Source organism: Lacerta agilis, chromosome 11 (assembly GCF_009819535.1).
Source record: "Lacerta agilis isolate rLacAgi1 chromosome 11, rLacAgi1.pri, whole genome shotgun sequence".
NCBI classification, from domain to species: domain Eukaryota; kingdom Metazoa; phylum Chordata; class Lepidosauria; order Squamata; family Lacertidae; genus Lacerta; species Lacerta agilis.
The window spans coordinates 16,916,691-16,932,276 of record NC_046322.1 but is presented as its reverse complement, the minus strand read 5'-3'; the positions used below and the strand labels follow the sequence as shown (position 1 = coordinate 16,932,276).

At 39.0% G+C, this 15,586-nt stretch overlaps 1 protein-coding gene across 1 annotated transcript in view; it reads left to right on the top strand.

Annotated features, from left to right (window-relative positions):
• NUP155 (nucleoporin 155) overlaps positions 1-14,941 on the top strand; it is a 35,123-nt gene extending 20,182 nt beyond the window's left edge. Inside the window, exons 21-35 of the mRNA XM_033164136.1 lie at positions 317-420; positions 2,308-2,441; positions 2,881-3,072; positions 3,544-3,682; positions 4,775-4,910; positions 6,246-6,399; positions 6,772-6,876; positions 7,015-7,169; positions 8,723-8,852; positions 9,451-9,564; positions 10,000-10,120; positions 10,694-10,804; positions 12,044-12,180; positions 13,777-13,883; positions 14,531-14,941. Of these exons, the coding sequence (XP_033020027.1) occupies positions 317-420; positions 2,308-2,441; positions 2,881-3,072; positions 3,544-3,682; positions 4,775-4,910; positions 6,246-6,399; positions 6,772-6,876; positions 7,015-7,169; positions 8,723-8,852; positions 9,451-9,564; positions 10,000-10,120; positions 10,694-10,804; positions 12,044-12,180; positions 13,777-13,883; positions 14,531-14,669 (1,978 nt within the window). The 3' untranslated portion in view covers positions 14,670-14,941. The remainder of the gene's footprint in view (positions 1-316; positions 421-2,307; positions 2,442-2,880; positions 3,073-3,543; positions 3,683-4,774; positions 4,911-6,245; positions 6,400-6,771; positions 6,877-7,014; positions 7,170-8,722; positions 8,853-9,450; positions 9,565-9,999; positions 10,121-10,693; positions 10,805-12,043; positions 12,181-13,776; positions 13,884-14,530) is intronic.
• The last annotated feature ends 645 nt before the right edge of the window (positions 14,942-15,586 follow it).

The following is a 15,586-nucleotide window of genomic DNA, read 5'->3' as shown; positions in this document are numbered from 1 at the left end:
GAGCACTTTAATTTACGGCTCACAGCCCTCTGGGAGACTCAAGGTCAGCAAATACAAAGTAGAACTTGTTTGCCCTACCTGTCCCTAAGTCTTCTTATTAGAGGGCCTTTCCCAGACAAAATCAAGATAGCCAGACTTAAGGTGCTTTGAAGGATGCTTAAAAGGATGGTGAATCTGAGTTCAGTGTTAACATATTAAACAGCTTCTGCTAACTAAACCAGTTTTTACTACTGTGTATTTGGCATGCAACGGCCCCAAGCACACCATACCCTATTTATATACTGTATACGTTTTTTCCTTGTTTTTCTTGAAAAAGCTTTGCCACCTCAGCTAACCTGCAGCAGCGATTACTCGGATTCATGCGGTCCGATGGTGGAAGTTCTCAGCAACTGCAGCAAGAGCTCCAGAGAAAGTTTCATGGTAGATAAATAGCTCTTTTTATTTTCTCTCTTCTTTAGCATGAATCTTTGAAGAAAAATACATTGGGACAATTTATCTCTAGATTTAATAGTAAACAATGAATATTTTGAGACTGTTTGAAAGAGAGAGGCTAGCCCTTAATAATAGGTAGTGATAGGCTGGTCCATCTAAATCTGTTCCAGAAAAAATGAACTATCAGCGAATAGTTGCCAGAAATTAATCATAGAATTGTAGAGCAGGAAGGAACCACGGGGCTCATCTTATCCAACCCCCTGCAGTGCAGGAATCTTTTGCCCAGCATGGGGCTTGAACCCACAACCCTGAGATTAAGTCTCATGCTTTACCAGTTGAGCTATCCGCATAACATACTCAAGTTATCTGAACCCTTCTTGTGCCTATGGAATGCAATTTCAAGTTAAAGCCTTCAGCTGACAAACCAGCCTGGTAACAACAGTTCTTTTTCAATGTTACTGCATTACCATTACTCTACAGACAGGGACTCTCACCTAGGAGACCTACAGCAAACCTTTTTGGAACTAAAATACCCACCTGATGAAGTTAAAAAAAGGATCAACCAAGCCAGACGGATACCCAGAGAGAACTTGCTGCAAGATAGATCCAAAAGAGAAAACAATAGAACACCACTAGTAATCACATACAGCTCTCAAGTTAAAACAGTTCAACCCATCATCAGAGATTTGCAACATCTCTTAGATAATGACAGTTCTCCTTCCCAAGCTCTGGGAGGAAAACCTTTCATTGCCTACTGAAAGCTACCCAATCTTAAACAGCTCCTCACCCACAATAATACAACAACCAGACTTAACATGGACACTGGCACAAGAGCCTGCAATAAATAAAGATGCCAACTTTGCTGCCACATACACCCGGACATCATTATTGGCCCCAATAACATCAGACATACCATCTCAACCCTATTTAACTGTTCATCTTCCAACATTATATGTGCTATCAAATGCCAACAGTGCCCTTCAGCTCTTGGACAGACAGGACAAACTTTATGCCAAAGGATAAATGGGCATAAATCTGACATCAGGAATCATAAAACAGAGAAACCAATAGGATAGGAGAACACTTCAGTCTCCCAGGACATTCTATACAAGATCTTAAAGCATGCAGCTGTCTTATTGCAAAAGAATTTTAGAAATACACTTGAAAGAAAAGTTGCTGAATTACAACTCATTACCAAACTAAAAACTATGGAGAGACCTGATCTGAATAGAGATATTGGATTCATTTCCCATTATACATACTAAAGCTGATTTTGGTCATCTAGCCCTTTAAAAATCCCTTGCCCTTCCCTGTGGGACCAACTGCCATAACAGTCATCAACAGTTATAAGGTTGAAGTGACCTCTGCTTCAGAGTATCTGACGAAGTGTGTATTACACACGAAAGCTCATACCTTGAAAGCTTATATTTAGTTAATCTTCAAGGTTCTACTGGAATTATGAAAAAAAAAATCATCCTTCATCTTGTTATTCATTATGACTGCATTACCCTGTTTAGGGAAGTTTTTAAACTGTGATATTTTAAATGTATTTTAATGTTTGGTGGAAGCCGCCCAGAGTGGCTGGGGAGACCCAGCCAGATGGGCGGGGTATAAATAAATTATTATTATTATTATTATTATTATTATTATTATTATTATTAGGGATCGCTTAAACCTGGTGAATCCTACCTAGCAGAGAAATATTAAAGCCGGATAAGCCTAGCGATCCCTTCATGCCACATAGTTCTTTGTTTCTAGTGCTTGAAAACATTTTGTGAAAGCACCTGTTACTTGACACGTTCACCCTTGTGTGTATGACATGTTCAGGGGATAGAAATAAGTTATAATTTAGCAGTGCCTGTTTCACTTTTGTAGCAGAGGCACAATTAGCAGAGAAGGCCTCCCTTCAAGGCATCCAGCAACTTGTTCGGAAAACCTGCCAGGCTTTGGCACTGTGGAAGCTTCTTTGTGAGCATCAGTTCAACATTGTCGTGGGTGAACTTCAGAAGGTATGTGCCGCAGCACTCCTTGCTTCTTGACCTGGAAAACATAGGAGTTTTGTTGCTCAAAGCAGAACATTGGGATCTTCTGGACAATAGGTATCACTTAATGGTTTTGCAGTCTTTTAAAGATTTCAGAGTGCCTCATTTTTTTAAAAGGCAACCTGCAAAGTACCAAAACAATTTATAATTATGATGTGAGTTCTTATATTGGTTTATTAAAACAGCTTCACGCAGATGTAGAGGGTGGTTTGCAGGTTGTGCCCTTCTCTGCTGACATCATCCAAGTTATTTTAATCTTATGCATATTTTTAAAAAGATAACGTGTGCTGTAAATTATGCTGTCCTTGATGGTTTGTTGTAATGTAAATGTAGCAGGATTTCTCTTGCAAAATTTAAATAATAAAAAACATTTACAGTAAAAATTGGGGGTGTGCTTTTTCGATAGGAGCTTCAGGAACACCTGAAGGTGACTACTTTCAGAGACTTGGTAATTAGAGACAGAGAGCTAACTGGAGCCCTTATTGCATCCCTCATCAACTGTTACATCAGAGACCATGCTGCTGTTGATGGGATCAGTTCACATTTACAAGACATCTGCCCACTGCTCTACAGCACAGATGATGCTATCTGTTCCAAGGTATGGTATAGTAACCATTATGAGAAGAAGTAAGGGTGGGGTTTTTTGTTGTGCTATTTTTGCATCTACTGAGGGCAATATAATATGAGAATTGCATTGTGTCATGCTGTGCTCAGAATAATACACATACAGAAGTGTTAAAATTTAACAGTTGTCACTGGAAAATATTTAATATTAAACTACTGCGATCGTTTTAAGAAAACAATTGAAGATGAGTGTTATGATCTGTAGAAGGATAAGGGGACTGCTTAGCACAAGAATAATTTCCTAGACAAAAAAAATAATTCACTTCTCTCCAGGAAGTAGAAGAATTTATTGACTTCGTTAAATGTGAGGGATGCTTCAACCTCCATCTCAGTAAATCAACATGCAGTGCAAAGCTGCTATAGACCTTGGCTTCTCACTGAATGTTCATTGTGTGAAGTTCAAATGAAGAATGCAGACTTTGATCTTTGCTTGTGTCTTTACTAGGCAAATGAACTACTTCAGCGTTCCCGACAAGTTCAGAACAAATCTGAAAAAGAGAAGATGCTAAGAGAATCATTGAAAGAATATCAACAGATTAGCACACAGGTAGATCTTGCCAATGTCTGTGCACAGTATAGGCAAGGTGAGTTACAAGAATCACTGAACCTCAACTTTATGAATATAGTGTTGTTTCCAGTGTTAAGTCATCCTCAGAGTAGACCGACCCAGTGGGTGGTATTCAACTAAGTTTTACTCAGAGTAGGCCCATTGAAAGTAATGGACCTAGCTTAGTCATGTTCTTTAATTTCAGTGGGTGTACACTTGAGTAAAACTTAGTCGAATCCCACCCATTGAAAGAAAGGGACATGATTTAGGAGCATAATTTCTACCGATCAACCATCTTTATCTCTGCAGACCAACTGCTACGGGAATATCAGTATTAAACAGTATAGGAAGTGATGGCCATACATCAGTTAGGGAAAAATATATGTTGTATTGTATTTTTTTTCTATCTGCTGCCATCCAGTGGCCCAGAACACTGATGTGCTCTCTGCACTGTTCATCAGCAGGCAGGCTCTTCGGAAGAAAGACTGGCTGGGTCCTGCAACTGGAGGCACCTTCCCACGTCTTCTCTGAAACTATTCTTTCTTCTGCCTCTGCAGTGAACAGATTCAAAAGTCTCCTGCTTTTTGCAGAACAGATTTTTTAAAATAAGAGGAAGAGATAGGAAACACGGAGCGAGAGTGTGCTCCTGCTGCCAACTTTTGGGTCCTCCAAACCAACCTCATGGCTGTGTTTCACCCTCTCCCACTCCCTAACTCCTGTCTTCTTACTGGAAGAATGAGATTCCCTGTAATTTTTATGTTTGTGTGCATCAGGTATATTTTATCATTGAGAAATCTGATATCATTTGTGTAACACTTAATACGTGAATTGAGGGTTTCAGAAACTAATCACACAGTACTTGTGATTTTGCATGTGTTCAAATTATACTGTCCTTGCATAGAATACTGAAAAATTGAGAAAACCTAGTTTTCCAGGGCTTCACAGAGGAACTTAGTTTTTAAAATGTGGGTAGATGCACAGATGCCCCTGCAGCCCACAGCATCAGATAATTAGGACTTCGCATTTTCTAATTTGAAATAGGTTGTTTGTATTCATTTTGTCAATATTCTGTATTATGTTCACTCTTATCCCTGTTGATGTATTTTTTTCTTTTCTTTTTAATCTCAAGTACGTTTCTATGAGGGTGTGGTAGAACTTTCTCTCATGGCTGCAGAGAAGAAAGATCCCCAAGGTCTTGGACTCCATTATTACAAAAATGGAGAACCAGAGGAAGATGTTGTTGGATGTCAGGCTTTCCAGGAAAGGCAAGTTTTGGGATACAATTGAAATGTTCTTCATGACAGAGAATGAATGAATGAATCTTTATTTGCGTCAGCCATCGGCCATAGCAATAAAACAACAATACGATATACAAAAAAATAAAAATAAAAAGTCAATTATATAAAATACATTTTAGGTTTTGAATCAATAGTCAAATAGTGGAGCTTATTCTAATTGCCCCAGCTAAAAAACTTGCAACCTTTGCTGTCACCTGCTCATCTTGATCTACCAAGAGAAAGGACACTTATGGCAGTGGTTGGGCAACCTGGAATGGACAATAGAAGAGGGGTGATAACCTCATTCCTCAAGTCTTTATAAAGCGTGCAAGCCAGAAGGGCATGCACCACTGATTCAGTGCTGCCATCTCCACAGGGACATAAGCGTTTTTCGTGTGGAATCTGTTGGAATCTTCCCTCAAGTACAGCCGAGGGCAACACATTCAATCTTGCAAGAGTAAAGGCATGTCTGTATTTTAGAATTGCTAGGTTATGCAGATAGGGTGCCAGAGAGTCAAAATGGGTAGGTGGAAAATAGTCACACCATGAGCAAAATTTCCTTATTGTGGCCAAGTTGTTCTGACGCTCGATAACATTTAGGCACTGACACATTAGACTGTTTGCTTTACTAAAACCCAAAGTGAGTTTTAGGACAGAGATGTTAGCAGTTGTTTTCTGAGGTTGTGGATTTATGGAAATAAAGTAGCCAAAAGGAGGAGTGGAGTGCCTTAAGGTTCCCTATACCTGGGCTGGGCTTAACCTGAGGCACTGGGACTCCTCTCTCCAGGCTTTGTGGCCTTAAATACAACAAAAGCTGTATTTGTGAGCACAGATAGGGAAAAGGCACATTGATGGTAAAAATGGCTACTTAAAATTACAAAAACTATGTACACTTTAATATCTTGTAGAGGTGTAGATATGAGGGATTTTTTATGTCAAAATAAAAAGTGACCAATTGTAATGTTTATTTTTTACCTTCCTGAGAAATGGAAAGGGTCCAAATTTTTAAGATTCACCATTGTCATCCCCCATGACCCCGCAGATAACACCTTTAGATAAACAAGCCAAGGAAGTGACAGAGTGGGTTGCCGTGTGTTTCTTTTATGTTGCTTTATCCACTAATTATTTTGAATGGCAGACAAATTCCTACATATTTTCTACAGCCATTCCAGCCTCTAGCAATCTAGAAAGTGATGTTAAGAGTCAAAGCTTCTGCTATCTTGCACAAAATAACATGCATATGCAAGACAGTAAATTGTTGCTGTGGGTGCTTGGAAGTTTTTGCTTATGAGTCATTTTCCTGTGATTTCCACTTTTTCGCAGGCTAAACAGCTATAAGTGCATCACGGACACTCTCCAGGAGTTAGTCAATCAAAGTAAAGCTGCTCCACAGTCTCCCAGCGTGCCCAAAAAACCTGGTCCTCCTGTCTTGACATCAGATCCCAATATGCTGAGCAATGAAGAAGCAGGGCATCATGTAAGAAAAAACATGGCATACACTGAATTGCCATTAACTTTGCCCAGGAAGTACTTTTAAACTTGTCATCAATCTAATATCCAGGATTCAAAGAACTGCTTTAGCTATGCTGAAGGAAGACCTTGAGTAGGCCCAGGAAGGGCCTGCTATTCGATAAAATTCCCTTTGGGACATGTATGGTTTTTCAGATCCAGACTACTGACTTACTGTAAATTTATTGTGAAGCTGTTAATACAGTTTAACAACCTTCACCTGTATTATTCATTAGAGGAATTTAAACTGGTGCATAGGAAACGCTTAATAGAACTAAAAGTGGAATAAAAATATACAGTTAGAGATCTTTTTCAATTCCCACCCCCTCTCTCATTGCAGTTTGAACAAATGCTAAAATTGGCCCAGCGTTCTACGGATGAACTTTTTAGCATTGCTCTTTACAGCTGGTTGGTCCAAGCTGATCTGTCAGATAAACTGCTGCAAGTAAGTAAGGTCACAGAACAAGTTGATGAATACAATGTATGGTGTTTAAGATACATAACTTCCTAGTCACATTTGATAAATAAAGCACTGCATTAGCGAGCTAATAGGACTTTACATTTCCCCCCTTGATTCCTGCAGATAAACTCTCCCTTTCTGGAGCCATATTTGGCACGTATGGCCAAAGTTGATCAAAACAAAGTTCGCTATATGGATCTTCTGTGGCGGTTTTTTGAGAAAAACGGAAGTTTTAGTAATGCAGCCAGAGTACTAGCAAAATTGGCAGACATGCATAGGTAAGGGTAGCTTGTTATCGGTAATTGCATCTAATGTTGTTAATTATTTATTTATTGCTCAGCCTTCACTGTAAGGTCCCAGGGCAGGTTGGAGTACTTCCTGTCTCATTTAGTTATTACGTTAAAATTTTTGCGAAGCAATCTTTATGATACTAAGGTAGGACAGAACTTGTGATTCATCAAACTCAGGCATGGCCAAACTTGGCCCTCCAGCTGTTTTGGGACTACAATTCCCATCATCCCTGACCACTGGTCCTGTTAGCTAGGGATGGTGGGAGTTGTAGTCCCAAAACAGCTGGAGGGCCAAGTTTGGCCATGCCTGATCAAACTGAACAAGCCTACTGACCAGGTATTGGGGGCTCAACGTGTTTGACAATCTTCCTGTGATTGCATCCCAAAGTTTGCCTCAAAAACAAGATTACTGACCCCCCGATGAGTCATCATACATGGCTGGCTGGCGAGCTGTGTTTGACTGGTGGGTCCACAAATTGTGTAGTGTTATTAAAAGCTTTGAAATGGATCTGCAGGTAAATCAGGGGCTTAATTCTGTTCAAATGCAATCACGTATATGAACATAAAATTAATTATGCAATTCATGTTGTGGAGAACTGGACTTAGGGTTCAGGCTGCAATCCTAGGCACAACTTGAACTCAGAGCTTTTTCTGAGTATGCATGTAGAGTGGGATGGAGACTCTCTAGCCCAGGCATAGTTAAACTCAGCTCTCCAGATGTTTTGGGACTACAGTTCCCATCATCCCTGACCACTAGTCCTGTTAGCTAGGGATGATGGGAGTTGTAGTCCCAAAACATCTGGAGGGCGAAGTTTGACTATGCCTGCTCCAGCCTATGGGCCAGATGTGGCTTGTGGAATGTTCCTATCCAGCCTGCAACCTCTCTTCCCTGGTCCTGAGCTGCTGCCAATGGAGGAAGAGATCACCTTGTTTCTATACTAGGAATGACCTTTTTTCAGCACCCCACCTGAAATAGGAGGAAGAGAGATTGCAGCCCCCTCTTTGTAATGTTGGTCTGGAGATTCTTTTGGCTATATATGGGTGAGGAGAGTGATTCAAACTTACTCCCAATCATGCCCAAGGTATAATCTCAACTAGCCTTAAAGAAGTAGCAATATTTTCTTAAGACACCAACAAGGAAGCATTTTTTCCATGGCATACAGCGTGGGGGACTCCAGTAATATAGGATGTGGCTGTAGCTGCTAACATAAAAGCATTTACATGCATTGAGAAAATTTATTGTGGATAGCAGTTGATAAGTTTTGACCACATTATCAGACCATGCATCTGTATATAATATTTCTAAAACTGATTTTTATTGGTTTCTATGTATTTCTAGATGGTATAGAAGAAATGACCAAGGTGCAAGATGTGAGGAGATACAGGAGTAATGGTGTTAGAGCAGTTAGACAAAGAATAACGCACTGCAGAGAAATAGAGAGACTGAAGAACTAGATTAAAATACTGAAAACAGCTAACATTCTTGTGATAGTTGCTCATAGAAGCTACCACATTAGTCACGTCATTATGTCATTTAACAGCACTGAGATCTCACTTCAGCAGCGTCTTGAATACATTGCACGTGCCATTTTGAGTGCTAAGAGTTCCACAGCCATCTCACCAATAGCTGCAGATGGTGAATTTTTGCATGAATTGGAAGAGAAAATGGAAGTAAGTACGATAATTAATTTAGATGGCATTGATGGATCTCCCTTATCAAGCTGGTGGAGGTGGTCAGGGGTGATGCTGGAGAATCCAGGACTGTGTTCGTGGGAGATTCCAGCAGCTGAAATAAAATATTAAAATAGGCATTTTAGATAAAATCAATTAATTATTAAAAACAGGAAGCTTATCTGTTATATGTTTACGTACTGTTTATGGGCAGCACTTAGAAACTTTGGTAACTAAGTGGTATTTAGGTAGCTAAAATAAACAATCATAATGAGGCCACCTCAACTGTGTCGGCACAGGACTTCATTCTAACTCGAGCAAGCTACCATTATTATGTAACACCATGGCTGAAATGGCTGCCAGTTTGCTACTGGCCTAGTTTATCCAAACATCTTGGTATCCTGTTAATCTGAAGGGAGTAACTTTGCCTATATAGACCTAGTCAGCTGTTTTGAATTGCCGAGTTCAGAGTCCATATGTGTTGTGTGTGTAACAAGTCATTGTAACAAGTGAAATGTTTTGTGTTGGAACTAATTGTAGGTGGCTGCTGATGTTCACTGAGCTCTTAATTAAAGACTATTGTAATGTTTTTAACCAGGTTGCAAGGATTCAGTTTCAAATACAGGAAGCGTTACACCGTCAGTGTTCTCATCATTCCTCAGTACAAGATGCCATTTCCCAGCTGGATTCTGAGTTGATGGAAATTAGCAAGGTGATCTTATAGCAATAATAACAAACATTCCCAGGCTTCTCTGTATTGTGCAAAAAATTCATCTGATATCTCCCAAACCATTTTTTCCACTTAATCAAGAAAAATTGCTCTGCCTCACCAGTTTTTTAAAAAAGTGTTTTATTTTACATATTTCCTTTTATTTTAGTTCTTTTATAATACACTGTTGTGTGCTGTCTTTAGCAGTCATCACTCGTGTGTGGAAACACACACACATATATATATAATGCATATTTCTTGTGGAGCTCCGTTATCGGAAGATTGAACAGTTTTTCAAAGAAAATATTTTATTTATTATTTAGGGTAAAGGTATGTTATTCAGTATTTTGTTTAATGTCTGTAAACTGCCTATTAATCCATTTATACTTCATTCTGCATTGATCTATGTGAATGACCACACTTGTTTTTAAATTGCAGCTTTATGGGGAATTTGCTGATCCATTCAAACTCTCAGAATGTAAACTGGCTATTATTCATTGCGCTGGTCATTCGGATCCTATCTTAGTGCAGACACTTTGGCAAGAAATAATTGATAAAGGTAGGTTCAAGTACTTAGAAGAGATGCCTAGAAGCACACAACATTATAGAATGACTCACTTCTGTGTTGCTCTTCAGTCCAGTTTGCGGGGTGGGAAGGAATTGACAAGAGTGAGCTAGAATTAAATCACACCACGCAAGTTGGAGTCAGCTGTTTATTAGCAAGAATATGATCTGCATAGACTTGGCGGAGTAGCTTAACCTTCTTCAGCAAGCAGGCTGTCAGATTCATTAGCAAAAAAAAAAACACCTTGCAAATGAAGGGTCTAGGCTTTATTTATGAGTTCATTTCATCCTACTTTTATTATTAACGGTAAACATTCAACAACTCTCCCAAAAAGCTTGGTGTCATGGTTTCTGTGTTCTTAGCCTAGAGGGAGCATAATTTGTATCACCAGAATATTTTTTTAAACCATCTGGAGTCCTATGAAACTGGAAACTCATTCATAGCCCATCTGTAGAAGGGTAAATTGAAATATTTTTTTGTTAAAGTTTGTTCTGAGTGTTGAAAATGGAAATAACATAAATGCAAGCATTTAATTGATCTTCTAAAAGAGTGTCTTTTCTATTTCAGCGCTGAGTGACAGTGTGACTATGAGTGCTCCTGACAGAATGCAGGCTCTTAGCCTGAAGATGGTAATGCTTGGCAAAATCTATGCTGGGACACCTCGCTATTTTCCATTAGGTATATAATTCAAATTGAAGCTATTTGGAGATACTGAAAAATAAAATAACAGAATAAAACAAAGAATGAACAGGAAATAAATCCAATAATTCTTCCAGGAGTCTATGTTAGATCAAAGTCAGTACCTTCTGTATTATCAAGTACTGAGCTGTCAAATTCCATATAAAATATTTATTAAAAGTGTGGGTGTGTGGGAGAAGCCCTACTTAAGAATTTGCCTGAACGTGTGAGATTTAAAAGACTTGGGTTGGGGGGGGTTGCTGTTATTTGTATCTTTTAGACATTATTTATGTGGAAATTGTTCAATTTGAATGTGTCATTTTTGATGTTTCATTGTTTATTGCTACTTTTGTTAAGTTTGTAATTATGTAATTATTTTCATATTGTAAGTTGCCTTGAGCATGGCTTTAACTTTGAAAAGGCAGCATACAAATAAAAGGATTATGTGGAAGGATGTAGCTTCCACACAAGACCTGTCCTGAGACATATAAACTCCTCTCGGAGCCTTCCCATAAGGACCTTGTATATGTATTTGACTGAATGCTCTTAGAAGACTGCAAACTGGAAAGAATGTGTTTTGATTGTGAGGAGGCTTCTGCGCATATCCATTAGTTTCAAATAGATTCTGCATGTACCCAGGCTCAAAGCAACATCTGAATTACTCTGAATAGAATTAGAAGTAACTAGGCAGTGACCATGTGGAGCACAGGAGCAGTGTTATAAGCATGTGGAAGGTGCACACAATTTTCCATTTAGAGGTAATGCCCTCATATGCAGTTGAGTCATACCCTGAGTATTTAAAAGACACATTCTTCTTTATGGCCTCTATAGGTCCCAGAAATGGGTATGCATATGCATAGGTCACATGTTTCTTGAACTCTAGGGTAGCAGGGATTTTGTCCTTGCCTATAGTCATCTCTCTACACATGGAGGTGATGCAAGCACCTTCTCAGTCATTTCTGTCAAGCCAAACTTGAAAAGAGCAGAAAGCCTTTGGTTATCGGTGAACTAGAACTAGTTGTTGTTGTGAGCTAGGAAGTCAAATGGTCAGAGTCCTCAAACAGTCTCTTCAGAACTTCCTGTATTGCACTGTGTCCACATCTTTTAAAACATCTACTGAGTAGATTTCCTGTCAGGTTGACTAAGTGAAGGAATTCACAGGTATATAAAACAAAGAATAGCAACTAAACTTTGCAGCAAATGTTTTGCATCTCACTGTCCATTATTTCCCTCCCTTAGATTTCTTAGTGCAGTATCTAGAACAACAAGTTTGTTCTTTGAACTGGGATGTGGGTTTTGTAACTTACACAATGCAAGAAATTGGTGTGCCGCTACCAAGACTTCTTGAAGTATATGATCACCTGTTCAAAGCACGGGTAAGAGGAAAAACTTGGCATATTTTCTTGTTGATCTGTTGCTTAAATTCCATATCATCACAAATGATGGGGCTGGACCACAGAATACCAGTTTTTTAAAGGTATATCACTGCTGATATATTAACAGGAAGAAAATTCTAGGTTTGTACTGGGCCAGACATTCAAAATGTGTTTGTAGCTAGTAGGCATTGATCCTCATGTAGTAGATTGTGACTCTATGAGCTCACTAAATTGGTCCGTAGAATACCAACTTGTTGCCTCGGCTGCCTCTGAGGTTGTGTTGAGGACCTTTGTTCGCTGCTGCTGCTGCTTCATTTGTTGCTGCTTCTCCTCCCCTATAGTCTTATATGCAGGTGGGGACCAAGTTAGCACCTTCAGTCTGCTTTTGCAGCCAAGCCAAATCTTATCTGGCACAGCTGTATTTACACTCATCTGTATCATATCTAGTAAGGTCCAGCAGTCAAGCCTATTGCCACCTACTTTTCCATAGGCTCCTGTATTTTTAATAGCTGTATATAAGACTTGAATTTTACAAGTGCAGTTCACCAAATGGGTGAAAAATGCCACACCTACCAACATACTGGCCTTGTACACAATGATTAAAGGGTTAAAAAGAATAACTTGTTACTCTTTTTTTACCCCCCATCTTCTACCCCTCTCCCTACTCAGTTTCTTTCATTTTCTTTAAAAACAAGACTGGTGATGCTACAAGCAGGAGCCACTTTAAATTGGGGAACTACCCAGTAGTTGAAGACCAGTGCTATAGAGCACTGACAAAATCTTTTTGTTTTAAAGAACACAGCCCATCTTCTGAACAGTTGCTGTGACTGGGGAGCTCCTTGTTCCTTTCTGTGCCTTATAAACCATAGCCTCATTGACTTTGCAACAAGCCTTATTTCAGCTGCAGTTGCTGAAAGTGAACCACCATTTTTAAATGTAAACTGAGCCTAGTGTGCCCATGACAGAGTTGCCATAAGTTGCAACATAAGTTGGCAAGGGAGGGCGGCTAAGGTAAGCAGGAGGCTTGTACAACTGCATGTGGTGGGATAGGGGGTTCAAGAACTCTGGAGGTTATGTAAGGATAGGAAAGAACCCTCTACATCAGTATTAGCTAGGTAAACTTATGAAATTTGTAATAAAACCTGACATACAAGTTCAGTCCATAACAATCTGTCATTTCTTTGTTATAACAGGAACATTGCATAAATTTTAGTATTTTTGTGTATTGACATTTTGGGTTTTTTAAAAATTATTTATTTCAATTTATATGCTGCTTCATTGTTAAAAATCTCAAAACGGTTTACAAAAAGATATAACAAGGGGGGAAAACCACAATCCTACATTAAAACATACAACATTTAAAATACTAAAATGGATTAGAAATGTCTCAACTTTCTAAGCATGTGGGTAGGCTTGTCTAAACAAGAATGTTTTTAGCAGGTTTCAGAAAGGGTACACAGAGCCTGCTTGATCTCACTAGGCAAACAATTAAGTTCTTTCAAATGCAGAATGGTTATTATGTGGCACTCGGTTGTACACTCAACATGTTGATGAATAATTTCCAAATTCTCATGTATTTTTATTTTTTCTTTACAGGATCCATACTGGAGTAAAATGAAGAAGCCTTTGCACCTTTTGGAATGTATCCATGTATTATTATCAGCATTTGTGCAAGAACCTAACAAAATTCTTGCCTTTGAAAGGTACTTCTTTGAATGCAGATGCTGTAAACAGACTTAATATATGCTGGAAATGGTTGCCAGATGAACTGATCTGGACTCTGCTATCATCATCTGAGACCCTCCTTTGTGTGCCTTTTCTGCAAGAGGCCTGGAGGGTGGCATCCCAAGAACGGACTTTTACTGCTTGTGGAATGCTCTCACCAGGGTGGCTCACCAGGCACCTTCATTACATATCTTTTGGCGCAAGGAAAAATATTCCTCTTCTGCCTGGCATTTGGCCAGTTAAACAATCTATTGCCTTTTAAACTGTGTTTGTGGTGGGGTTTGTGTTTGTTACTTTGTGTTTTTATATTATAAACAACCCTGTAAACCTTATATGAAGGACAGTATAGAAATTTAATTAAATAAATAATATAAGTGGTGATTTGGAAAGTAACATAAGCAAAGAAAGCAGACTGAAGGCTCTTACCATACTACATTGTATACATTTTGCTCAGAACTGACACATCCCACTACAACCACCAGCATATCCCATTGCCAGCTTTGTTGTAGAAGATCACTGACCCTAATTTATAGCTTAAGATTTAAAGGCAGCACATTTCTCTACAAAGTTTTGGGTCTTTGTATCCCAACAATAAACTAAAACTGTTTTCTTTCCTTCTCTTTAGGCGGCGATTCACAAATATTTGCTTGGATGCTGTTAGCTGTTACCTTGTTGAACTGCAGTCCATAAGTCCAACACTAGCTGTACAGACAATTACAGGGAACTTTAAATCTCTACAGGCTAAATTAGAACGGCTTCATTGAGTGATGCACAACTATTTCTTCAGGTGGAATGAACTGTCACTGCACTGGAATCTGAAAAGTCAAATGCTTATTAAAGCATTAAAACAAGCTGTGGAGCTTATCATAGTTCGGTGTTGTGTGTTCTTAACTAACCTTACATAGAATGTCAGAATGGCAGGTTGTTTCTCTTCTTTTTTTACTAAATTTTTCTAGCAGTGAAAGAGTTTTATATGCTTTGGATTAAAATGCATTGTATAATCTTGCCCTGGCAATTAAAATTATTTTAAAAATGGACTTCTCTTTTAATTTTGCATAGAATTTACACAAGGTGCTTAGACATAAAAGTGGAAATCATACAGCTATGTATTTGATAGTTTGCTATGAAAAAGAGGTTTAGGATTATAAATGGCAACTACAGGCAACTCCCCACTTGGGCATGACTGGGCACACGTGTAGTGCCAGGAAATTGGAAGTGGTGGGAGAGCTGGAAAGTGTGGCTTGCGAGGAAACACAACATCTTGGAGGGCCCTGGTTTAGATGTTGTACACATGCTGTATCATGTATAATCTTAGAAAATTTATTCTCTCTTAGGTGTAAGAAACAGGTAGGTAGCCGTGTTGGTCTGCCATAGTGAAAACAAAATAAATGCCTTCCAGTAGCACCTAAGTTTGTTCTTGGTATGAGCTTTCGTGTGCATGCACACTTCTTCAGATACACTGAAACAAAAGTCACCAGACCCTTATATATAGGGAGATAGTGGGGAGGGGTATTACTCAGAAGGGTGGTGGGAATGGGTGATTGGCTGAGAAATTGTGTAAGAAAGTGAGAACAGGCCTGAAATCTGCAGTTTTTATAAGGACATGTGCTCAATGAATCGGGATATATTTTTAATTGATTAAGAACTCCAACCCTGGTGGCCTCAGGTAGAAGAAGACATT